This window comes from Neomonachus schauinslandi, chromosome 6, assembly GCF_002201575.2.
Source record: "Neomonachus schauinslandi chromosome 6, ASM220157v2, whole genome shotgun sequence".
Classification (NCBI taxonomy): Eukaryota; Metazoa; Chordata; class Mammalia; order Carnivora; family Phocidae; genus Neomonachus; species Neomonachus schauinslandi.
The window spans coordinates 67,253,698-67,280,478 of NC_058408.1; the positions used below are offsets into that span (position 1 = coordinate 67,253,698).

Here is a 26,781-nt window from a genome sequence, read left to right on the forward strand (position 1 = left end):
TCTTTTGGTTTCTATTTCATTGATTTCTGCTCTGATCTTTATTATTTCTCTTCTCCTGCTGGGTTTAGGCTTTATTTGCTGTTCTTTCTCCAGCTCCTTTAGGTGTAGGGTTAGGTTGTGTATTTGAGACCTTTCTTGTTTCTTGAGAAAGACTTGTATTGCTATATACTTTCCTCTGAAGACCGCCTTTGCTGCAACCCAAAGATTTTGAACAGTTGTGTTTTCATTTTCATTGGTTTCCATGAATTTTTTAAATTCTTCTTTAACTTCCTGGTTGACCCATTCATTCTTTAGTAGGATGCTCTTTAGCCTCCATGTATCTGAGTTCTTTCCAACTTTCCTCTTGTCATTGAGTTCTACTTTCAAAGCATTGTGGTCCGAAAATACGCAGGGAATGATCCCAGTCTTTTGGTACCGGTTGAGACCTGATTTGTGACCTAGGATGTGATCTATTCTGGAGAATGTTCCATGGGCACTAGAGAAGAATGTGTATTCTGTTGCTTTGGATTGGAATGTTCTGAATATATCTGTGAAGTCCATTTGGTCCAGTGTGTCATTTAAAGTCTTTATTTCCTTGTTGATCTTTTGCTTAGATGATCTGTCCATTTCAGTGAGGGGGGTGTCCCCTACTATTACTGTATTGTTGTCAATGTGTTTCTTTGCTTTTGTTATTAATTGGCTTATATAATTAGCTGCTCCCATGTTAGGGGCATAGATATTTACAATTGTTAGATCTTATGATACCTGCTCTGATTGACTTATTTCGCTCAGCATAATACCTTCCAGTTCCATCCACATCGTTGCAAATAGCAAGCATTCATTCCTTTTGATGGCTGCAAAATATTCCATTGTCTATATATACCACATCTTCTTTATCCATTCATCTGTCAATGGACATCTTGGCTCTTTCCACAGTTTGGCTATTGTGGAAATTGCTGCTATAAACATTGGGGTGCACATACCCCAAAAAGATCTTCTTGTTGGATAGACCCTTTAAGTAGGATATAGTGTTCTTCTTCATCTCTTATTACAGTCTTTGGTTTAAAATCTAATTTGTCTGACATAAGGATTGCCACCCCAGCTTTCTTTTGGTGTCCATTAGCATGGTAAATGGTTTTCCACCCCTTCACTTTCAATCTGGAGGGGTCTTTGGGTTTAAAATGAGTCTCTTGCAGACAGCGTATTGATGGGTCTTGTTTTTTAATCCAATCTGATAGCCTGTGTCTTTTGATTGGGGCATTTAGCCCATTTACATTCAGGGTAACTATTCAAAGATATGAATTTAGTGCCATTGTATTGCCTGTAAGGTGACTGTTACTGTATATTGTCTGTGTTCCTTTCTGGTCTATGTTATTAGGCTCTCTCTTTGCTTAGAGGACCCTTTTCAATATTTCTTATAGGGCTGGTTTCGTGTTTGCAAATTCCTTTAGTTTTTGTTTGTCCTGGAAGCTTTTTATCTCTCCTTCTATTTTCAATGACAGCCTAGCTGGATATAGTATTCTTGGCTGCTTATTTTTCTCCTTTAGTGCTCTGAATATATCCTGCCAGTCCTTTCTGGCCTGCCAGGTCTCAGTGGATAGGTCTGTTGCCAATCTAATGTTTCTACCATTGTAGGTTACAGACCTCTTATCCCCGAGCTGCTTTCAGGATTTTCTCTTTGTCTCTGAGACTCGTAAGTTTTACTATTAGATGTCGGGGTGTTGACCTATTTTTATTGACTCTGAGGGGGGTTCTCTGTGCCTCCTGGATTTTGATGCCTGTTTCCTTCCCCAAATTAGGGCAGTTCTCTGCTATAATTTGCTCCAATACACCTTCTGCCCCTCTCTCTCTTTCTTCTTCTTCTGGGATCCTGATTATCCTAATATTGTTTCATCTTATGGTATCACTTCTCTCTCGAATTCTGCCCTCGTGATCCAGTAGTGGTTTATCTCTCTTTTTCTCAGTGTCTTTATTTTCCATCATTTGGTCTTCTATATCACTAATTCTCTCTTCTGCCTCATTTATCCTAGCAGTTAGAGCCTCCATTTTGGATTACACCTCATTAATAGCCTTTTTGATGTCGACTTGGTTAGATTTTAGTTCTCTTATTTCTCCAGAAAGGGTTTCTCTAATATCTTCCATACTTTTTTCAAGCCCAGCTAGTATCTTTAAAATCGTCATTCTGAACTCTAGTTCCAACATCTTACTAATGTCCGTACTGATTAGGTCCCTGGCAGTTGGTACTGCCTCTTGTACTTTTTTTTGAGGTGATTTTTTCTGCCTTGTCATTTTGTCCAGAAGATAATAGATGAATGAGAGAACAAAATGCTAACAGGGTAACAATGACCCCAGAAAAATACACACTAAACAAATTAGAAGAGACCTGAAACTGGGGGAAAGAAAGGGAAAGAAAAAAAAAAGAAAAAGGTTAAAAAAAAAAAAGAATATGATCAAATATGATCAGGCTGGTGCATAGATCAGTGCCACATACTAGATTTTGGGCATATTTTGGTCTGTTAGAAGAAAGTGCCTCCCAAAATTTTAAAGAAAGAAAAACTTATATATGTACAAAAATAAGGGTAAGTACAATGAAGGGATGGAATATGACTGTAAAGATGAAAATTATAAAAGATTTTATAACAGGAATTGATAAGTTGTTGGTTGAAAAAAGGAAGAGGATTTTAAAAAAAAAAAGGGAGAGACTGTGATCAGGCAGGAAATTGGAACAAAGCCATACACTAGAGATTTAGGGTGTATTTTTGTCTGTTAGAAGAAACTGTATCCCAAAATTTTAAAGAGAGAACAACTTATAAATATACATTCCAAAAATAAGGTTAACTACTATGAAGGGATAGAATATGACTCTAAAAATGAAAAATAAAAAATATTTATTAAAAAAGGAATTGATAAGATGTTGGTTGAAAAAGAGAAAAAGAAGAAAAAAGAAAAAGAAAAAAAGAAAATTTAAAAAATTTACTTTGAAAGACTAAAGAATCATGGGAAAACAGCCATGAATTCTATGTGCTGTATTCCCCTAGTGCTGGAGTTCTGCCATTCTCATTGATCGGTAAACTTGGTCTTGTCTGGCTGTTCTTGCTGATCTTCTGGGGGAGGGGCCTGTTGCCGTGGTTCTCAGATGTCTTTGCCAGAGGCAGAATTGCCACACCCTTGCCAGGTACGGGCTAAGTCATCTGCTCGGGTTTGCTCTCGGGAGCTTTTGTTCCCTGCAAGCTTTCCGTACAGCTTTGGAGGATGAGAGTGAAATGGCGACCTCCCAATCTCCACCCCGGAGGAGCCGAGAACTCGGGCCCCACTCCTTAGTGCGCTCCCAGAGAAAAGCAGTCAATCACTCCTGTCTCCCCGGTCTCCGGCCGCACTCTGTGCTCACCTGGCCTGTGACCGAGCGTTTCTATCTCTGGCAACCGACCCCGTGTGGAGTCTCCAAACCCAGCAGATCCCTGCGGTTCGCTCCCGCGCCGCTCCTCCCAGGGCAGGAAGGGAGTCTCCCCGGATTTGCTATTTGTTGGGTCTCTGCTGGAGGAGCAGGGGCCCGACTGTGCCGCAGATCACGGTTTATGGCAACCTCGAGCTGAGAGCCCACTCCTCGGCTCCATTTCTGCAGCCGGCTTCCCTGCTCTGATACCTGGGAGCTCTGCCACACTCAGGCACCCCCGGTCTTTCTGTGACCCCCAGGGTCCTGAGACCACTGTCCCGTGAGGGTTCCACCCCCCACTTAGCCACTGGAGCGACGTCCCTCAGCGGAGCCGACTTCTAAAAGTTCCGATTTTGTGCTTTGCTGCTCTATCACTTGCCAGAGGCCGGCTGACGGAGGCTCCCTCTCCCCATGGTCTATCTTCCCGTATATCACCTCGGATTCACTTCTCCACATGTCCTACCTTCCAGAAAGTGGTCGCATTTCTGTTCAGAGAGTTGTTGCTATTCTTTTCTTCGATCTCCTGTTGAGTTTGTAGGTGTTCAGAATGGTTTGATCCCTATCTAGCTGAATTCCTGGGACCAGACGAAAGTTAGGTCTCCTACTCCTCTGCCATCTTGCTCCTCCCCCTCCAGTTTTTTTTTTTTTAAGATTTTATTTGAGAGACACAGAGAGCTCACAGCGGGAGGAGTGGCATAGAGAGGGAGAAGCAGGCTCCCTGCTGAACAGGGAGCCCAATGCGGGGCTTAATCCTAGGCCCCTGGGATCATCACCTGAGCCAAAGGCAGACGCTTAACCAACTGAGCCACCCCAGGTGCCCTAGCCTTTGGTTGTTCAGTAGCACGTTGCTTAATCTCCATGTTTGTGAATCTTCCAGTTTTCTTTTTCTAACTTATTTCTAGGTTTTGTTTTGTTTTGTTTTTTTACCATTGTGGCAGAAAAGATACCTGGCATGATTTCAACCTGCTTAAATTTATTGAGACTTGTTTTGTGGCCTGTTGTGTGATCTATCTTGGCGAACGTCCATCCCACCAACACTTGAGAAGTTATGTGTAGTCTGCTGCTTTTGGATGAAATGTTCTACTACATCTATTAAATCCATCTGGGCTTACATGTTAACACAATGTTTCCTTATTGTTTTGGGGGACTTTTTGTTTTTGTCTGGATGATCTGTCCCATTGATTTAAGTGCAGTGTTAAAGTCCCCCACTATTCCTGTCTTTTTATCAATTTTAGGTCTGTTAATAATGTATGTAGGTGCCCCTATGTTGAGTTCATATTTACAAATGTTATAACCTCCTGCTCTATTGGCCCCTTTATCATCATTATATACTGACTCTTCGTCTCATTACAGTCAATTATGACCACAGCTTCTGGTTTCCATTTGCATGGAATCTTTTCCATCCTTTCATTTTAGTCTGTGCATGTTTGTGCAGCTGAAGTGGGACTCTTGTAAGGAGCATATGGATAGGTCATTTTTTCTTAAGTCCATTTGGCCATTCTATATCTTCTGTTTGGAGAATTAGTACATTTACATTTAAAAGAATGACAACTGATTTCTGGCTGTTTTGTAATTCCTTTGTTGTTCTCCTCTTGTCCTCTTCTTTTGTGATCTGAGGGCTTTCTATAGTGTATTCTTACATCTCTCTATCTTTTGTGTATCTACTATTGGTTTTTGTATTGTGCTTATTATGAGGCTTACATAAAACAACTTATATTTATAACAAACTATTTAAGTCGATAGCAACTTAAGTTTGAATGCATTCTAAAATTCTACATTTTTACTCCTCCATCCCACATTTTTATGTCTTTGATGTTCACAATTTACATCTTTTTTTTTTAAAGATTTTATTTATTTATTTGACAGAGAGAGAGACAGTGAGAGGAGGAGCACAAGCAGGGGGAGTGGGAGAGGGAGAAGCAGGCTTCCCACTGAGCAGGAAGCCCAATGTGGGACTCAATCCCAGGACCCTGGGATCATGACCTGAGCCGAAGGCAGACGCTTAATGACTGAGCCACCCAGGCACCCACAATTTACATCTTTTTATCCTCTGTATCCATTAACAAAATTTTGTGTTTGTAGTTCTTTTTACTACTTTTATCTTTTAACCTTCAAACTAGCATACAAGTGATTAACCTACCCCCTCATTACAACATTATTCTCTCAGACTGTGGGTGCACCTCAGTATGCTATCTCTGCTCTGTGCCCTGGGGGACAGGGAGCCTGTAAGAAATGTTTCTTCACTTGTAACAGTTCACCAGGACTCACATGTGCAAGCCCCATGGTCACCAGAGCCAGGAGGTCAAAAGGCGTCTCCTACGTGGCAGATGCAAAAATCAGGGTGCCAGACCAGTGCAAACGTTCCCACCCCAGGAGATCCCAGTGACCCAAAATGAAGCAGAAGGAGAGCACCAAGATGGTGCCCACTGGCCTCTGTCCCTGGACAGTACCTAGGTAGGCTCTTAGATGTGCCCCAAACAAGAAGCCTGTCCTGCAGGCTGAAGCTCCAGGACAAGCCAATAGGCCCCTTTCCCAGAGAGACTGGGGGTGTGTTTCAGTCTGCTGGGTCTGGGCTGGACCCTGGGTGGAGCCAGTTAAGAACTCTTTCTCCACTTACTACAGGACTATGGGACCTGAGAGTATAGGCCCTCTGGCCACCAGTCAGGACATCTAGTGGTATCCCCAGGGTGGCAGCCACAAAAATCAGATGAGAGGACATGCTCCTTTCTGGGAGATACTGGGGACCTGGAGCGAGGGAGAGGGAGAGGGTAAGGATGGCATCTGCCAGCTTCCATTTTTGGAGAACATTTCAGTAGGCACTTGGATGTATGTTAAATCAGAAGCCTGACCCTCAGAGCAAAGCTTTAACATAAGCAAATAGGCCTCTTTCACTGAACAACTGGGAATTTTTAGTCTCCCACCTGCCTGTGCACTGGGCCCTGGGGTGGCAAGCCTGCACGAGCCCTTTAAGAACTGTTTCTCAGTTCAGTGTAGCCTTGTAGGTCTCGTGGATCCAAGCCCTGGCTTTCAAAGCTAGCTGGTTTGGGGGTTCATCTCTCAGGCGCAAGTCTTAAAAGTTGAGGTGCCCAATGTGGGGGTTCCAACTCTATGCTCCTCAGGGAGCAGCTCAGGATTGTAAGTTCACTCCTGAAGGTGGGTTGCTGTACCACGGGTATGGTTTACAGTGAGACTGTGTCTTGGCCTCTCCTACCCATTTTGAAGTGGCTTTTTTCTTTATTCACCCACTGTGCAGGAGTTGACCAGCTAGTTTTGGGGTGTTTTCCAGAGAAAACTGTCACATATGTGGCTGTAGATTTGGTGTGTCTGTGGGAAGAGGTGAATTCAGGATCCTTTTACATCAGCAACATGAACCAGGACCTACTCCTTCATTTTTGATGACATTTTTTCCTTTGGATTCTATGACACCCCACAGCCATCCTCTTGCTCATCACTCTCTCTAGCCTGACTCTGACCATCCCCGTGTGTGCACTGCAGCCACCCTCCTTTATCCAGGCCAGAGCTGCTACAGTTCTTTGGCCCTGTCTCTGTGTCACTTCAGACACTTTCCTGAGGCCACCTCACCCATGGCTGTGCCTTAAGTTTCCACCCACATAATTACTCCAAATGCATCACCTCAGCCCTGGCTTCTCTGAGCCCCAGACACATATAGTCAACTGCTTCCCTGACATCCCCACTGGAATGGACCGAAGGTAGTTCAAATGCAACATGACCCAAACTGAACCATGATCCGTCCCCAAATCCCTTCTTCAGGGCTTCTTATCTCAGAGAGTGGCACCACTATTCATTATACTAAACCAGAAACCTAGCTATCACCTTTGACACCACCTCTCTCTCACCAACCCATTACCCTAATTGATAATCCTACCTTCAGAATATCCAAAGCCTCGTAACTGAGCTCCAGTATCAATTCCTGTTCCCTTCCAATCTATTCTTCAGTCTGCAGCCAGTGATCTCTGCAAAGCAGAAATCTGATCGTGTTAACTCTTGGTGTAAAACCTTTCTGTGGCTTTTATCTTCATGGTATAACGCCCCAAATCCCTAACAAAGCCAACAAGCTGTTGCTCGGCCTGGCCCTTGTATTCCTATCCAGCTTGTACTTCCGCTCCCTCTTTACTGAGGAAAGTAACAGAAGGGTCAGGGTACTTCTACTTTCCACTCTGCTGGAAAGGAAGCTTTGTCAGGCCTGCAAACACTTAGCTAGAAGGCCCAGGCACTCTCTCTGTCTTAATCTGTCAGATAAAACATTCTTGCCCAATGTATGCCAAAGTTCTTAGGCTCCTTCAGAAAAGCAAACATACCATATTCAGACAGAGACTAAAGGCAACTGCAAGAAGCACCTACATGCTCTGGGTATATACTTAATAAGAAATTTTTTAAAAATGTATTGTTATTTAAAATCGTCAAGTTGGGGCGCCTGGGTGGCTCAGTCGTTAAGCGTCTGCCTTCGGCTCAGGTCATGATCCCAGGGTCCTGGGATCGAGCCCCACATCAGGCTCCTGCTCGGCGGGAAGCCTGCTTCTCCCTCTCCCTCTGCCCCTGCTTGTGTTCCCTCTCTAGCTGTCTCTCTCTCTGTCAAATAAATAAATAAAATCTTTAAAAAAATAAATAAATAAAATAAAATAAAATCGTCAAGCTATGGTCTAGTCCAGAGGGAACACTAATTTTGGCAGAACCTAAAAAACCTGAAAAGCAACAACATTTAAAGGGCAGATAAAGAAATAAAGATCCATGAAAGAGACCAAAAGAGAGCAGACAGAAAAGTAGACAGAGAGCCGACAGAGTAGTCTCCTCAGAAGTCAAGGGAAAAGGAAGGAAGGAAGTGGTCAAAAGAATAAAATGTTGTAGACTAGTCCAGTAAGAGAAAGATTATTTGATGTACAGACTAATTCTTTTTACTAGGAATTAGCCATGTGGAGGTATCTGGTGACACTGGGGAGAGTGGAATGGGAGTCGGAACTCATGTGAGGAGGGAAGGAGAAGGAAGTATGTGGGGGGGAGGGGGCCTGCTCTTGTCGTGCAAAAAGGTATCACAGGCCCAACAGTGCTGCTAGGCTGTTTGGTCGAAGACAGGGAGCCTGCAGCGTGCTTATGCGTGGACAGAGAAGAGCTATCAGAATGGAAGATGACCCCACATTCCTGAGGACGTGGCAAAAAAGGAGCTGCAGAAGTGAGACAAGTACCAAAATGGGGCCAGGGAGCTGCAAGTTAGAGGTTTCCCTTTGATTCCTTCTATTTTTATTTTTTATAAAGTAGGAAGCATAATCAAGGACAGGCTTATGGTTAAACTGTGACAGTGTAAAGAGATGCAGTGAGTAATGAGAGGCAAAGCTCAATGGAGACATAAAAGGGCACCAGGCAGTGCTGAACGCCCCACTGATGCTGGAGACCACGATTCAGGAAAAGAACGAACCCATGTGAGTTTTCTGCAAAAAGGCCTACCGGTATGAGGGGGAAGGCCGGGAAAACGGACAATTACACTGAGTTGCAGTTCTGCCAACCCAGGAGCAGAGGAGGGAAGTGGGAAGAGTTAGGGACACAGCTAACAGGCTGCTGGGGGGAGAAGGGGCCATGGATGGAGATCAAAGAGCAAGCTTTGTACAAGTGAGGATAAAGAAGAGCAGGGTAAAAAAGGAAGTGTGGTTAAACAAATCGTTTTACATACTGTTAATAGTGCAGTTGGGGGAAACAAGTGGAGGGAAGGAAGACGAACAGGGGCCCGTGAAGGAGCAGTCAGGGCCCCGGCAGACAAGAGCACAGAGGAGGTCACAGCACAGCCAGAAGGCAGCAGGGCCTTCAGGGAACGCGGACCCAACTTGAGGGTCCTCACCTCACACAAACCCCAAGAAAGATGACATGCAGGCAAGAGTGAGGTCAACTCTAAGTTGCTCCAGAAATGTCAGATATTTTTGGCGGTGGCAGCGATAGCACTGTTATTTTTATGGTGAGGATTACTTAGATCACGTTCCTTTTAAGAGACAAGCTCTATATCTGAAGATCTCACAAACAGCTACGACTAACGAAATCAATAAAGTACCGAACCTCGTACTCTGAAAATAGACTAGTATTGCAATGTAGTTCACTCGTTATTCTTAAGTTAATGCTATGAAAACTTCTTTCCATCTCCATAAAAGAAAACATAAACTGGCATGCCTGGAGGGTAGTAATCTTGACAGATTTCTCCTGTTTCCTCTGACTTCAGGGGTACAGAAAGCATTCTGAATGTTTTATATTTCGAGGTTTCTTTTTCTGCTACTTTAGCTGGTTGATCCTCTGACAGTGTGACATCTTCATATTCTTGCTCTTCATATTTTTGAAGTCTAACATGACAAAGAAAGTAAGACACTATGGTTAACAAACTCTAGGACTCAAAGTTTAAATCCTTATACTGTACTTTACAATATGATATCTATCCTTTCAAGCAATTTTTGATACACTTTAAAAAGCAGATCTGAGGGCACCTGTGGGGCTCAGTCAGTTAAGTGTCCGACTCTTGATCTCAGCTCAGGTCTTGATCTCAGGGTTGTGAGTTCAAGCCCTGCCCTGGGCTCCATGCTGGATGTGGAGCCTACTTAAAAATTAAAAAAAAAAAAAATTTAATAAATAAAAATAATATAAAAAGCAGATCTGAAACATGGAGAGTCTAGTTAAATGCAAAAGAGGTCTGATATTATCATGGAAATTTTAATGCTGGAAAGGACTTAAGAATCCTCATCTAACTTAAAAGATGAAGAAATATTAACCAATTAGCAGCAGAGTGAGGTCAGAACAGTTTTTTGAAATTCAATACTCATATATTACCCTTCTTTATAAAACCAACACCAACAACCACCCTTATCAAGACTAAAACCAAATATTTCACAATACATTAGCCAACTGCCTATTTGTAAATGTTAGAAAATCTTCATAAGAACAGAATCCAAAATCAGTGCCTACAGCTGACTTATGCCATAGACCATATTTTTGCAAGGTGGAGGAAATGCAGAGCTCTGTAGATCCTCACATGCTGCTCAGTGGGCAAAACTACCCATTGGTGTATTAAACAAAAATATTTAGTCACATGGATAAGAAGGCAAACTTTCTCTTTAAAGACAGAACACGACTTCTTCATACTTGTTCATGGATACCTTTATTAGGTATTCTTAAACCCTTCTCCCTTGAGCATTCTGAGTCCCCTTTGGTTTATAAACACCTTGAACAGTTTCCTCTTTGTTGAAATGTCTAATCCATATCCTTTTTTTTTATAGTGAATTGTATACCATTTTCTTAACAATGTTCAGAAGTTCTTTTCACATTTTATATCGTAATCTTTTGTCATTTTACATGTGCTAAAAACCTCTTCTGGTTTGGACTCAACTTCTCACTTTCTTGATGAAGTCTTCATAAATCTAAGTTCTTCACTTTAATATAACCTAATTTATCTATCTTTGCATCTACAATTTGTGTTTATTCTTTTCTTTTTTAAAGATTTTATTTATTTATTTGACAGAGAGAGACACAGCAAGAGAGGGAACACAAGCTGGGGGAGTGGGGGAGGGAGAAGCAGGCTTCCCGCCGAGCAAGGAGCCCGATGCGGGGCTCGATCCCAGGACCCTGGGACCATGACCTGAGCTGAAGGCAGACGCTTAACAACTGAGCCACCCAGGCGCCCCTACAATCTGTGTTTATTCTTAAGAAATCTGTCCTTACTTCAATCTTGACAAAACTCTTATTTTTCCAAATAGTTTTAAAGTTTTGCCTTCCACAAGTCTTATAGTTCATCCTTGAGTTTGGGATATGATGTGAAGGGCAGATCCAATTCTCCCTGCTCCCACCCCATAACGATATGCAATTGTCACCACGTATTAATGAACACCCCCATCCTTTCCTTCCCTGACCTGTAACTCCAGGTATACAATTGTATACAAGTCTGCATCACTCCAAAGTACACAAGTATCCACCTCTGGTTCTTTATTTTTGTCTATCCTTGTTTTTCTATCCCACTGCTTTAATTGCTATAGTTGTCACAGCTGTAGGTTCAAGCCTCCAAATTTTTTTCTTAAAGAGTGCTTACATATCCTTGGCCTTTTGCTTTTCCATATAAATTTTGTTGCATTCTCAATTAAATTTTGTAATTTTCTCCACAAAGGCCAAACACACGATTTTTCCTAGGTACTGGGTTTTTCATTACTATTACAAATGGTAGTTATGATTAAAATTAAGTTTTCGATCTATTGCTGGACTATAGGAACGAAATTCACTTACATACACTGATTTTAAACTAGCAGCCTTGCTTAGTTAAATTAACTTATTAATTACAAAACTGTAAATTCTTTTGTACTCTCTTACTAGACATCATATCATCTAAAAATGATTACGGTTTGTTTCTCCTTTTTCAAACCTTCCAGCTTTCATCTTTTTTTTTTCTTGTCTTATTGACTTAGGACCTTTAATAGGACGTCACACAGAAGTGGCAATAGCAAGTATCCTTGCCACTTTTCTCAACTTAAAAGGAACACTTTTAAGACCCGACCATTAAAAATACTTGCTTCAGGTTTTTGGTAAATGCCCTTAATCATGTAGTTTGCTAAAGGTTTTTAACATTAAGAGATAATCCATTTTATCAAAGGCTTTTCTTCCTTTACTATATTAATGGTAATTGGTATTGATGCACTTCCTAATGTTGAACTAACCTTGCATTTTTGAAATAAGCTATTCAATTTGATCTTGGTATATCATCCATTTTTATATGCTACTGTAACCTTTAGGTTAGTATCTTATTCAGGGTTTTCTGCTTCTAAGGTTATGAATGAAACTGACTTAGAAGATTGTATAAATAGGGGTGTTGGGTGGCACAGTGGGTTGGGCATTGGATTCTTGGTTTAGGCTCAGGTTGTGCTCTCAGGGTCATGAGACTGAGCCCCAGCTCAGGCTCCGAGTTCAGCACAGAGTCTGCTTAAGTTTCTCTCTCTCCCTCCCGTTGCCCCCGCCCAACGTGTGTGAGCAATTTAGGGACAATTTTCTCTTTTTCTGTTCTGTGGAAGCAGTTGTATAAGATTGGAATTATTCATTTCTTGAATTTGTTAGAACTCAGAAACTCAGAAACTCTGGAAATCTGCCTGAGCCTAGTATGTGTGGTCTATGGGGGAAGGGGAAGTTGGGGAGGCAATCATGATTCATAACTACAAATTCAACAATTTTAGTGGATAAAAAGGAATGAAATCTTGCCATTTGCAATGATGTGGATGGAACCAGAGAGTACTGTGCTAAGCAAAATAAGTCAGAAAAAAACAAATACCGTATGATTTCACTCATGTGGAATTTAAAAAACAAATCAAATGAGCAGAGGGGAGCAAAAAAGAGAGAGAGGCAAATCAAGAAAGAGGCTCTTAACTGTAGAGAACACAGTGAGGTACCAGAGGGGTGAGGGGGGGGGGGGCGGGGTGAAACAGGTGATGGGGATTAAGGAGTGCACCTGTCCCGATGAGCACTGGGTGTCCTTTGGAGGTGCTGAATCACTATATTGTACACCTGAAACTACTGTAGTAACACTGTATGTTAACTAACCAGAATTTAAATAAAAACTTTAAAAAGTTCACCTTGCCTATTACTTATTGAGCCTATTTTGTTCATACTTTTCTTAAAACATTGACATTTTGTTTCAGACTAATTACCATGAAATAGTTAATTTTCTCCTCTTTTTAACTGCAGACCCTTCTGTGCTGACGGAGCTCCCATCTCCCACCCCCCCCCCCCCTTGGTAGTGGTTACAGAGCCACTGCCTAGCACTGCTCCGCTCCCCCTGTAAAGCAGGGAGGCAGTACATAGAGAGAATACATGCTAAGCGGAGCTTCCTAGAGCTGTGCAATGCACAACCCTGACCGCCCACTTTTGACTTCCTTTTTCCTGCTCCCTTCTGTCAAAGATCTGCCGATTGATCGACAGCGGCTGCTTTTCCTGATTTTCTCTTTGATTTCTATTTTGTTAATTTCTGATACTGCTTATCTCCTTCCCTCGATTTTGTTTTGGTTTAGTCTGTTCAGGTTTTTCTCCTTAACTTCTTGGAATGGATTGCTACCTCATTAATTTTCCAGCCTATCTTGTTTGCTAATGTAAGCTGTAGACTATAAATTTCTCTCTGCACAGCTGAATCGGCTACACCACACCGCCTGTAAGTGCAACAGGATTAGCCAGGCAAGTTCAACTCCTTCTTGTTTCTTGCTTTTCTAGACTCAGTTCTACATTGTTCCCTCCTGTTTTTCAGACATCATATTTCCAAATGTAGACTGGTTTTCAAGTCAACCTCTTGTAACTGATGTCTACTGTGATTAAGAAGTAGATCTACTGAGATGTTTTGAGAATTTGTGTAAACAAGTTTTACGGTCTGCAATGAAGTCTTGTAATTGTTCCCTATGACCCAGTAGAGAATATGAAAGCATCTTTTTACTTTTCATCTGTTGGTACCCTTTTGCTTTCTAAGATGTTTCCATACATGCATTAATCCAGTTTGACATTTAAAAAAAAAAGACCAAAGTGTAGCCCATTTGCATTTACTGTGATTACAGGAATTTTTGGAATTTATTTCTATCATCTTATTTTTGTCTCCTATGTATCCTCCTTCTTATCTTTACTCCCTACTTTCTATCTCTACCTTTCCCTTTTTCCTTCTGGAGAACTTTCTTAGCTTTATCTTTCACCTATGCTCTCAATCTCCATTTCTGTTATCACATATTTAATTTCCAAAAGCTATTTTTTTCCTCCAGATGTCCCCTATTTTTTATTCTTTTTTTTTTAAGATTTTATTTATTTATTTGACAGAGAGAGACACAGCGAGAGAGGGAACACAAGCAGGGGGAGTGGGAGAGGGAGAAGCAGGCTTCCCGTGGAGCAGGGAGCCCGATGCGGGGCTCCCCGAGCCGAAGGCAGACACTTAACGACTGAGCCACCCAGGTGCCCCTATTTTTTATTCTCTTAATGCTAGTTCTTCTGTCACCTGACAACCCAGGATAGGCTTGTGCTGGTTGTTACTGAACTTTTCTTCTCCCTGCATGGTCTATTGTCTCCAGGCTTCTATGATTTGAGTTTCCGTCAAGCTATAAACTTTCCTCAAACGATCATGGGTCATCTGCTCATATTTAAGAATCATCACTGAGGCAGCAATGAGACCACTCTTCATGCACTGGTGGAATCTGTCAACTGGAAGATTTCACTGTGGTATATCTGAGGCTTGGTTGAGGTTTTCCCAAGTGGCCTTATCTTTCCTGTTGGCTGGCCAGATTCCCAGAGAATGATATGCTTCGATTCTGACTGTGAGCTTCCTCAAAGTCCAGCACAGGAAGAATACTAAGGTTCCCTATGACTTGGGTACAGTAATGTACTCTCAGCTGTGTTTGGTGTCCTCACATTCTGGATGTCTTCTGTTGGAACAAAGGAAGAAACATTCTCCTGGCTGAGTGAGGTTAAGGAAGGGGATCTGCATTCTGTTTCTTCTACAAACTGTCAGGTTACTGCTTTCGCTGCCACTGCCACTTCGAGAGGATCCTTAGAGGTGGGAGGTCAAGTGGCAGCAGGGATGAAGAAGCTGCTTCCAGGCTTCACCCTTCCACCTTCAGTTTGCACTGCCAGCTCTGCAAAATCAGTAATTACTTATCCTTCTGTTCCCAAGCTTCCAAAACGACACGGGCAGCTCCCATGTGTTTGTCTCCTCTTTCCTTCTCTTGTGGGTTTACTCCTTTTTGATCACTTGGTGGCATTTCAGGAAGGAAAGCAGTAAGAGCATGAGTTCAACCCATCAGGTTTAAATAGAAGTCTGTTTCTTCAAGTACTTCCTCACTCCATCATTTTCTTCCTGAGTGGATGCTGATCCACTGACAGGAATGTGAAAAAGGAAGCACATGAATCTCTCCAACCTCTTCTCCGTCTGCTTACACCTAATCACCTTCGGCCTTCCCAGGGTTTTTCAGCTGTTGGTTAACTTCTCATTTCCAGCAACTCCTGTCTCACGTTTTTGGCATATCCAAGACTGGTCTGGGAAGAAGCCGGGGTTAATCTGCCCTTCTTGTAAGGAACCCCTCCCTAAGGTTTGCTAAACTCCAGCACCCTCATCCATTCCTCACATGACACTGTACATTCTTCATTGTCAGAATGGCTTACCACTAGTCATATATTGTTGAAATTTTAATTTTATTATATCTTATTTTACCTTGCTTTTGTGTTGTTTTTCTCCTTGTCCATGTCTGGATTTACTGTTGTCAAATCAATGGGTATATTTTCAATATTTTTTTCTAAACAGAACTATGAAGTAACAGCCTGTAAAAAAAAAATATGTTCACGTTACCTTTTAAACATAAAAGATGCTTTCACAGCTATGACTATTGGTTTCAAAACTGCATATATGGTTCTGAACTTCCCATTAGGCTTAATTGAATATCTCCATTACCTTCAAATGTTTCCTCCATATAGTGTGCTTACCAGACCCTTCACTATGCTAGTTATCCTTCTCAGGGCAGCCTCCATATTGTCTACCTTCCTCTCTAACGCAAGGTTTTCTTTCTTACATTGATGCGTTTATGTACATAAAATTCTAATTTACCTTAAATTCCATCCTGAAGATAATGCTAAGTTTTAAGATCCTCTCCTCAGGGAAAATCATCAGAAAGAACATAGGGAAGTCAACAGAACTGGTGGCCTAAGCTGTTAAATTTGTTTCACCATTCACTAAGTTCTAAAAGGCCATATCCATATACTACTAGCACTCTTTAGACAGAACAGAACAAAAGGGAGTGGGTTTTGAAATATGAAAAGGAAGGATTCTCTTTCTGATTACTGAGGGAAATCTAACAAGGTCCAGAAAGCCTCCAAATAAAGAAAATGTGTTGCACAGGCATGGAAGGGGTAGAAAAAGCTTTAATTGTCAAGTGAATAAGCATCAGACAAATCAAGTATGACAGACTGAAATAGGCCAGAGGCAAGAGGAGTTCTTCCTGGAATAGGAATGATAGAAATTTCCACATCAGAAATGAAGCCAACAACACTATCAGTGCAGGACTGGTCTATCAGGTGATGAGACTCAGGGTGTAGAAAGGGTCCCGATCAGACCCAAAGACTGCCAAGAATGCAGCCAGGAACTGAAGGCTACAACTCTGGGGCCTATGCTTGAGACAAGGTTCAGATCCAAGAGACATTCCCACTACATTCAAAAGCATCCCTGAATCAAACACATTCTGGATTTACAACAGAGTAGAGGTCAGAAGAATTCTTCTGAAAAAAGGCCAAAGAGTAAATACTTTAGGTTTGTGGACCAGAGGGCAAAAATCAAAGATATTACACATTATTCATACAGCGAGAGAAAACAAATTTCCACAAATGTTTTATTGATGAAATTCAATATGACAACAGTTGAATACAATTTTTAAAAATACTCCTATATATTAATGAAGAACACAGAATTCTTTTGAGAAGGGTAACATGTTACATACTGGGATTCAATGTGTTATTTATCATCAAATTGCTTGCCATTATTCCTTTATAAAAACCATTCTTAGCTTGCAGACCTACAAAAACAGGTGGCAGACCAGATTTGACCAATGGGCCATCATATGCCAGCCCCTACAACAGAGTATATGTTAACTGCAACATCTACTTTAACTTTGGAGTAGCTTGTATTTCCATGCTATCATCATCACTACCAAACATCCAAAAAAAAAAAAAGAGAAAAGTTGTTTGATCTCACTATTAATCAAATGGTATAAAAAATCAAATGAGTTATTCTTTTTTCCTATCAGACAAGTGAAAAAATCAAGTTAACCTCACACTTCTTCACAGCAACATACAAATGCCAGAACATTTCCTCAGGAGAAAAGAGTGGCTTAGGAAGTTTACACAGAGCCAAGTTTTCATGTAAGTATGAAGCTAACAAATATTTTCACACATGCAAAATTCAGTAAAGAGATCATCCATGAACACTTCTTGTAAAATGTACGTGATAATAAATTCTACCCTCATGTGATGAAGGCAAAATATGGTAATAAAGAAAATAACAGGAAGAGCATTAAATTCATTTAAGCACAGAAGTAGGTCAAAACAACTATAGAGCTTCTGATACAAAGCAGTACTTTGGTAGTATAGAAATAACAGTGTAAGTACTAATCAAGAGAGAAGAGGAGGTAAGTGGAATATACAGAACATAAGCGCTCTTCATCTTTCAGATACACAGAGATCAACAGATACTACTTAAATGTGATAAATAAAATAACAGAAATTTAACTATATTATTTAAAAGTATAAAGGTACCCACAAAAAGAACTATAATTATAACATATGGAATAAACATTAGGGGGTATGAGGTATCAGATAAAAAGTAAATGCATTAATTATGTTCTAATTTCTTCATTTCACAATGTAGAGCCAACAGATGCTACCTAAAGTGCATAGATCACAAAACAAAGGTTGAAATATATATGATGTTATAAGTCTAGAAGAACTAAAATGATGCATGAACCTTCCCAAATATCAGAAGCAAAACATAACTATGTATTTACACAAAACAGGGATTTAAAACAGCAAAAAAATAAAGGACAGCTGTGTTTGACTTTAGTAGGTTGCCTACATAAAATTCATTCCCTCCTTCCCTTTCCCAAACAGTATTCTGATTTTTATTCAGGTGGATCTGAACAAATTGTCAAAAAAGGGACAGAGATGAAAAAAATGAAAGGACAAGTTAAATAGTAGACAGGAGAGAATGATAAATCTGACATTAATACACATCAGAAGTCTGGAAGAAGAGAGAAAATGGGGAAAATAATGACTGAGTTTTCTGAACACCAACCTACAGTTCCACAGAGTCCCGCCAATTCCAGGCAGGATGAACATACAAATGTACACATGCACATGTACACACACACACCCCTCCAACACAGTGGAACTGTAGAATGCCAAAGGCAAAGAGGAGATCCTAACAGTAGCCAGAGACAGGTTAAAGTGAAACACAGACTAAGTATGGGCTTCTTGATAACGTGCGCATGCACACACATGTACACACACATGCACACACGCAAACTAAAACAGTGATATAACCTCTCCAATGTGCTAAGGAAAAATAACTGTCAACTTAGAAGTCTATACGTGACAAAAATGTTTTTCAAAGATGAAGGCAAAATAAAGACATTTCAGGCAAATAAAATCAACTGACATACATAAAATGTACCGTAAAGGACTTCAAAAAGAAGGACTATGATCCTGAGATGACAGGTCTAAGATGTAAGAAATTATCTGCAGAAGTAATGAATATGTGTAAAGCTAAATAAACACTAACTGCATAAAAGAGTAATTACTTTTTGTGGGATTAAAAGTGAGAAGGCACTATAGAACACGACAAACAACAGCATAGAGGTCAGGAGGAAGATTTTTGATTTTTCTGGAGGAAGATGGAAAATAATTAAATTTACACTTTGGTAAGTTTAGCATACATCTTAAAACTTCTACGGTAACCACAAAATAAGGTAGCAGAAATAAACCAAAACATATTAATAATTAGTCAATACAAATGCACCAAATTTTCTAAAAAGACAAAGACAGAAAAACAGGGGGAGGGGAAATCCAGTTATATCTTATTTAAAAGACAAATCTGTAAAACCAAAGGATACAAAAAGAATGCAAGAAAAGGATAGTAAAAAGATAGATCAGGCAACTATTAGGCAAAATAAAGATATTATAGCTATATTTCTATCACAAAAGTAGATATCAAGGTAAAAAGAGTCACTAGACATAAAGAAGTTCACTACATAATGATTAAGGTTCATTTCACCAGGAAAATAAGACAGTTCTGAACTTCCACCTAACAACATAACTTCAAAATAAGTAGTACAAATAGTTAACACAAAATACATAATTCAAAAACTGGCAGAACCATAAGGAGAAACAAATAAATATAGTAGATAATAGACCATCGTAACAAATTCATTTCAGTTAATCAGGCCAACCCCCTCTGTCACCAAAACGAAACACAAACAAAACCAGTATACAGACTTTAATAATCTAATTTTAAAGCCTGACTTAACAAATACACTATGTACAACTCGAGAAGTGGAGAATGCATGTATTTTATTGTGCACATGGCACAGTTTCAAAATTAACCACCTACTGGGTCATAACGTAAGTCCCAACAAATTTCAAACACTTTATCATCATATAATCCAAATTCAATGACCACATTGTGATCAGATTAGAAATAAGGTGATAAAGAGTGAAATCCCATAAATCTGGAAATGAAGAAACACTTGTCGAAATAACTCATGGTTCAAAGAATGATAATGAAAATTGCAAAATATTAAGAGCTAAATGCTAAGATATTAAATTTTAAAACTTGTGAGATGCATCTCAAGAGGTACTTACAGGTAAATAAAAGCCTTAAACACTTACACCAGAAGAAAGGAAAGACTATCGAAAGAAGTTAGAAAAAGCAAAACTTTATAAATCCTAAGAAAGTAAAAAGAAAAAAACAAAGATGAGAGCAGGCCTCTGGACATCAACAAGGTAATGGGAGTAGGAGATACCACTCGTTCCCCCCCCCCATAAAAAAAGGACAAATAGACAGCTACCCATGAACAAAAATAAGCCTGGGAGAGCTCAAGAGTCCAATTAAGAACTACAGCAATGCAGTGGGAGAAAAAGAGAATAACTCTACAGAAAGGATCCCTGGGGAGACTGGCTGAGCTCAGAGGCTGGCCAAGAACAAAGAAGAAGGTGGGCTGTCTGTATCAGTCACACGGGAGCTGCCATCCAGTCCCCAGTGGCATGTTCTGTAGAGGACCCTGGTAGCCTTTGCCACTGAGGATCTCAGCAGCTCCTACAACAGCGCAGACTCCACACAACGCTCCTGGTGGAGGATCCTCTAGTGTCTGTTGTGTGGACCCCACCATGCTGCTCCACAGAGAACACCAGAAGCATCAGCTACCAAGATCACCAACAGGCACCACTGCCATGGAACACCAGAGAGGGAGACTCTGCTGCCCCAGGACCAGCACAGCCACACCCCGAGCCCTACACATGCCTTGGTTCCACACGTGTGCACACTTGAGACTCCGTCTTCTGGGCTGCTCTGTACAGGCCCATGCTCCAAACCCTAGCCCCATGGCTGCTCTGCAGGCATCTCCGTGGCAGGCCCTGGAGCCACCGCTGCTGGGGGTAACCAGCCACAAAGACCCAGAGCTTCTGGTACCCCAGAAGTGCCCAGACACCAGACACCAGTATCACCACCACTACGAGGGCCCTCAGCCCTGTGCCAAGAGGGATCTCCTGAACCATAACACCCTGCACAGGGGGAAAAAGGACCAGGAATTCTCTAGCACACTTCACTAGCAAAGACCTTAATAGTCCCCACTGCCACTGTGAACACTTGCAGCCGTGCCCACTGAGAACCCCTAAAATCTACACCAACACTGACCTCACTGAAAAAGCTACAGGGAAACTATGTTGTAGGGTCCTCCCTAGAGCCAGAACTGCCACACCCCACCAAGCGGGTGCCTTTGCACCCACCCACAGGTGGTCTGGAACCACCAAAACCAGTCCCTAATTCTGGAAGAGATGACCGCTCAATGAAATTATTGGACATCAATATAAAGCTACCACAATTAAGGAAACATGACACCACCAAAGGAATACAGTAATTTTCCACTCACAGGCCTCAAAAAATGGGAGACGTATGAATTGCTGGACAAAGAATTCAAAATAATTGTTTTAAGGAAGCTCAGTGAGCTACAAGAGAACACAGACAAACAAAATCAGAAAAATACAAGAACAAACTAAAAGGTCAACAAGAGAAAGAAATCATAAAAAGGAACCAAACCAATTCTATAGCTGAAGAATACAATTAATGAAAAGAAAACACAGTAGCATCAACAGCAAACTTGATCAGGCTGAAGGAAAAAAAAATCTGTGAACTCAAAGACAGATCATTTGAAATTATCCAATCAGAGAAAAAGGAAGAAGAATGGAAAAGATTAAAGAAAGCCTATGCAAATTGTGGGATATTATCAAGTAAAACGATATTAGGATATGAGAGTTCCAGAAAGAGAAGAGAGAGAGGAGCAAAAAGCTTTTTTAAATAATGGCTGAAAATTTCCCATATATGGGGAGGGCGAAAGGTGGGACATCCAGGTGCATGAACCTAATAAGTCCCCATACAGATTCAACACAAAGAGGACTTCACTAAGATAAACTGTATTAAAACTGTCAAAAATCGAAGACAGAGAATTTTGAAAGCAGCAGAAGAAAAGAAACTCAACTTGTAAAAGGGAACTCCCATAAGGCAATCAGGGGTTTCTCAACACAAACCTTGCAGACCAGAAGAGAGTGGGATGATATATTCAAAGTACTGAAAGAAAAAAAAAAACTGCCAATGAAGAATTATTTTACCCAGAAAAGCTGTCCTTTAGAAATCAAGGAGAGATAAAGACTTTCTCAAACAAAAGCTGAAGGAGTTCATCTCCATTAGACCTGCCTTACAAGAAATGCTAAAGGGAACTCTTCAGGCTGAAATGCAAGGTTGCTAATTAGTAATATGAAAACATATGGAAGTATAAAACTTACCAGTAAAAGAATATAGACAAATTCAGAATAATACCATAATAGCATTATACAAATCACTTAACTCTAGTATAATGATTAAAAGATAAAAGTATTAAAAATAACTAGAGCTAAAATAATTTATTAATGTATACATAATATAAAAAGATGCAAACTGTGACATCAAAACCATAAAATGTGTGGTGGGGGGGAGAAGAAAAAGGTATTTTGTATACAATCAAAGTTAAGTTGTTTCCAGCTTAAAACAGACTATCATTACTAGAAGTGGTTTTACATAAGCCTTTTGGTAACCTATAGTAGACGCATAAAAGGTAAAAGAAAAGAATCAAAGCATACCACTCTGGGAAATCATCAAACCACAAAGGAAAATGGCAAAGGAGGTAGCAAGTAACAAAGGAACTATAAAATAGCCAGAAGGGGCACCTGGGTGGCTCAGTCAGTTAAGCGTCTGCCTTCAGCTCAGGTCATGATACCAGGGTTCTGGGATCGAGCCCCACATCAGGCTCCCTGCTCAACGGGGTGCCTGCTTCTCCCTCTGCCTCTGTCCCTGCTCATGCTCTCTCCCTCTCTCTCTCTGTCAAATAAATAAATAAAATCTTTTAAAAAAACAGACACATAAGCCAATGGAACAGAACAGAGAGTCCAGAAATAAACCTACACATATACAATCGACTAATTTTTGACAAGGGCACCAAGAACATACAATGAGGAAAGGATAGTTTCTTTCATAAACGGTGTTAAGAAAATTGGATATTCCAATACAAAAGAATGAAACTAGACCCCTTATACCATACACAAAAATTAACTCAAAATGCATTAAAGACTTATATTTAAAACCTGAAATTGCGAAACTCCTGGAAGAAAACATAAAGCTCCTTGACATTGGTCTTGGCAATGATTTTTTAGATATGACACCAAAAACACATGTAATAAAAGCAAAAGTAAACAAGCAGGACATCAAACTAAAAACCTGAACAGCAAAGGAAATAATCAACAAAATGAAAGGCAAACTACAGAGTGGGATCAAACTACATGTAAAAAGGAGTTAATACCCAAAATATGTAAGAAACTCAGACAACTCAATAGCAACAACATCCACAAATTATTGGATAAAAAATGGGCAAGGGACCTAAACAGACATTTTTCCAAAGAAGACATCCAGACAGACAATAGACATGAAAAGATCCTCAATATCACTCATCATCAGGGAAATGCCAATCAAAACCACAAATACCACCTCCCACCTGTCAGAATGGTATCAAAAAAGCAAGAAATAACAAATATTGGTGAGGATGTGGAGAAAAGCGAAGGCTTGTGCACTATTAGTGATGTAAATTGATGCAGCCACTGTGGAAGTTCCTCAAAAAATTAAAAATAGATGGGACGCCTGGGTGGATCAGTCAAACATCTGCCTTGGGCTCAGGTCATGATCCCAGGGTCTTGGGATCAAGCCCCGCATCACTGGGGAGCCTGCTTCTCCCTCTCCCTCTGCTGCTCCCCCTGCTTGTGCTCTCTCTCAAATAAATAAATAAAATCTGGAAAAAAAAAAATAGAACTACCACGTGACCCAGCGATCCCACTTCTGGACACATATCCAAAGGAAATGAAATCAGTACCTCAAAGAGACATCTGCAATCCCATGATCACTGCATTATTCACAATGGCCTAGATAATGAGACAATTTAAGTATCTGTCAGCAGATGGATGAAGAAAATGTGGTATATATAAATATACAATGAAATATCATTCAAACTTTCAGCTATAAATGAATAAGGTCTCCAGATCTAATGTATAACATAGTGACTACAGTTAATAACACTGTACTGTAAACTGAAATTTGTTGAGAGTAGTAATTAAATATTCTCACCAAAAAAAAAAAATTTTTTTTTCTTCTGACACATGCTACACCATGGATAAACCTTGAAGACATCACACTAAGTAAAACAGGCCAAACACAAGGAACCAATATTGTATGCTTCTATTTATGAGATGCCTACAACAGCCATATTCACAAAGATAAAAAGTAGAATAGAGATGACCAGGACCTGGAGAAAGGGGTAATGGGGATTTACTGTTTAATGGGTATGGGATTTCAGTTTGGTATGATGATAAATTCTGGAGATGGATGCTGGTGATGGTTACACAACAGTATGAATGCTGCTGAACTGTACACTTAAAAATGATTAAAATGATGAATTTTATGTTGTGCATATTTTACTACAATAAAAAAATAAAGGAACAGAAAACACTACAGCATGCCAATGCAAACCAAAAGAAAACTGGTTAACAATATTATGCCAGACAAAATAGAGTTTAAGGGAAAAGCATTAATAAGGAGAAATTGAAATCTCAACAATAATACTAGAAGGGACAATCAAGAAGCTACAACTTATAACTTTTATATAACACTGCCTCAAAATACATAAAGCAAAACCAGATAGAATATTTGACATTTACAAAAACGGTCATGGTGAGATATTTTAACACACCTATCTCAATGATTTACAGATCAAGTGAACAAAAAAGTAACAAGTAAATAGATCTGACCCTCACGAATAGGCTTGACCTATTAAAGAACTCTGTACATAACAAGGAATTTACTTTTCAAATCCCGTAAGACATTTATGAAAATTGACCACATCCTAAGTAACAAAAGACTTCACAAATATCAAAGAATAAATATTATGCAGACCCCAGTTTCCAGTAGAGCACAAATAAATAAGTCAACAAAAATACTTTCAAAAATGTACCATATTTGGAAACTTGAAATAGCACTCCTAAATCAACCATGGATTAAAAAGAAAATAAAACTGGAAATTACTCTCTAGAACCATTCAACAATTAAAATATCACATATTCAGGGGCACCTGGATGGCTCAGTCTGTTAAGCTTCTGCCTTTGGCTCAGGTCATGATCCCAGGGGCTCCCTGCTTAGCAAGGAGCCTGCTTCTCCCCCTCCTTCCCTCTCTTGCTATCTCTGTGGCTATCTCTGCCTGTCTCTAATAAATAAATAATCTTAAAAGAAAATCACATATTCAAACTTGGTGGATGGCAGCTTTAGTAGTTCTTAGAGCTTAGAAATTAAAATTTAAGAGTACTGAATGCATTTACTATTTTAAAGATTAATTTGTTCAATAAAGAAACCAGAATATGAACAAGCTAAAAGTAGAAGAACTTAACAGAAACAGAATAATCAAGATTAATAAAACTAAAAGCTGATGAGGGGGAAAAAAACAGTACTCAAAAGGCTCCCTTTTACCCCAAAGAAGTAAAAGACACCAGACCAAAGGAGCTTTACAGGTGAGCTTTATCAAATATACAAGGAACAGAAAATCCTTACACTATGCAAACACTTTCAGAAATAAAGGAAAACTATTGAACCCACTTCTTGAAAAGTAAAAGCAATGCTTCCCAAAACAGACGAGACAGACAAGAACAAGTACATGCACCAAAAATTTTATAGACAGTAACACTCCTGAACATAAATGCAAATATCCTAAACAAAATATTAGCAAATCAAATCCCAAGTGTCAATGTATATACATGTGATATACGTAGATTTATAGCTATCTTAGTGGAGTCTATCTCACGAACGCAAGCACAATATCTACGGATGTTATTAATGTAATCCAACATGTCAACTTATTAGAAGGGTTATCTAAATCTCTCCATTAAACGACATATATGCTCATTTATTTCTGTGTGTGTACATGTAGATGCGTATGCATATACTACGCAACCAGGAGGTGCACCGCTGTTCAGAGTTCATTACTCAATTATGACTGCAAAACAAAACTCCAAACTCAGGAACCTAGGAACAGAACAGAGATCACTTGGCCTGACAAAGGGCAAATAAACCAGCGCCGTGAGAAAGTGCGCCCCTTGAGGGCAGCGATGGGTCTGATTCGAGCCCAGCGCCTGAAAGCCTGCAGCATGAAGACTGAACGCGGGACTTGGAGGCACTGCCCCGCAAGCTGGGGACCCCCATTTCCACTAGGCACCCCGAGGCCAACCCCAGGCCAGACCACCACACCCCCGGCCCTGCCCCTCCCGGCACGCCCCCCCCACTCCCTGGCTCCCGACTCAACCCTACCCCCTCCACCCAGGGGCCCCATCAGCCCCGCCCCGCCCCCCCCAGGACTGCCCTACACCCCCAGCCGGGTCCTGATTCCCGGCCCTGCTCCCCTGGCCCCTCCCACCCACGTGGCCACGGCCCGTGGCCCCATCTCCCCGGTCCGCGCACCCCCAACTCCGGTCCTAGGCCGCTGGCCCGCTCGGCAGACGCACTCAAAGGGCGGGTGTTGACAAGGGTCCCAGCCGCCGGCCCTCACCCGCAGGACTGTGGCCCAACGACCAGTTCGAGCCCTCTTAGGGCCAAGAGGCGAAGGTCCGGCTTACACACGCCGGATGCGGGCGAGGACAGCGCCGAAGAACGGCGCCCCTACCCCTCTTGGCCTTAACCGCCGGCCAGTCTCGGGCCACGGGCCCGCGCCGCGCTTGCTGCCAGGATCTCGAGGCCGCGCAAGGCACGCTGGGGCCTGGGGTCACAAGGTCCGCGCAACGCACTCCGGGGGCTGGGGTCGCGAAGCCCGCGAGGGCCGCGCAGTGCACGCTGGGGGCTGGGGTCACGAGGCCCGCGAGGCCGGCACAGTGCACGCTGGGGGCTAGGGTCGCGAGGCTCACGATGTCCGCGCAGTGCACGCTGGGGACTGGGGTCGCGAGGCCGGCACAATGCACGCTGGGGGCTGGGGTCGCGAGGCCCGCGAGGCCGGCACAGTGCACGCTGG

General features: G+C 41.2%; 1 protein-coding gene across 1 annotated transcript in view; it reads right to left on the reverse strand.

Moving 5' to 3' along the window:
- The window catches only part of DNAH14 (dynein axonemal heavy chain 14), a 325,270-nt gene extending 309,345 nt beyond the window's left edge, over window positions 1–15,925 (reverse strand). The window contains exons 1-4 of the mRNA XM_044916203.1: window positions 15,881–15,925; window positions 15,612–15,703; window positions 9,576–9,750; window positions 8,844–8,856 (exon numbers count right to left, since the gene is read on the reverse strand). Coding sequence (XP_044772138.1) covers window positions 8,844–8,856; window positions 9,576–9,750; window positions 15,612–15,703; window positions 15,881–15,925 — 325 coding nt within the window. The remainder of the gene's footprint in view (window positions 1–8,843; window positions 8,857–9,575; window positions 9,751–15,611; window positions 15,704–15,880) is intronic.
- Between the last annotated feature and the right edge of the window lie 10,856 nt (window positions 15,926–26,781).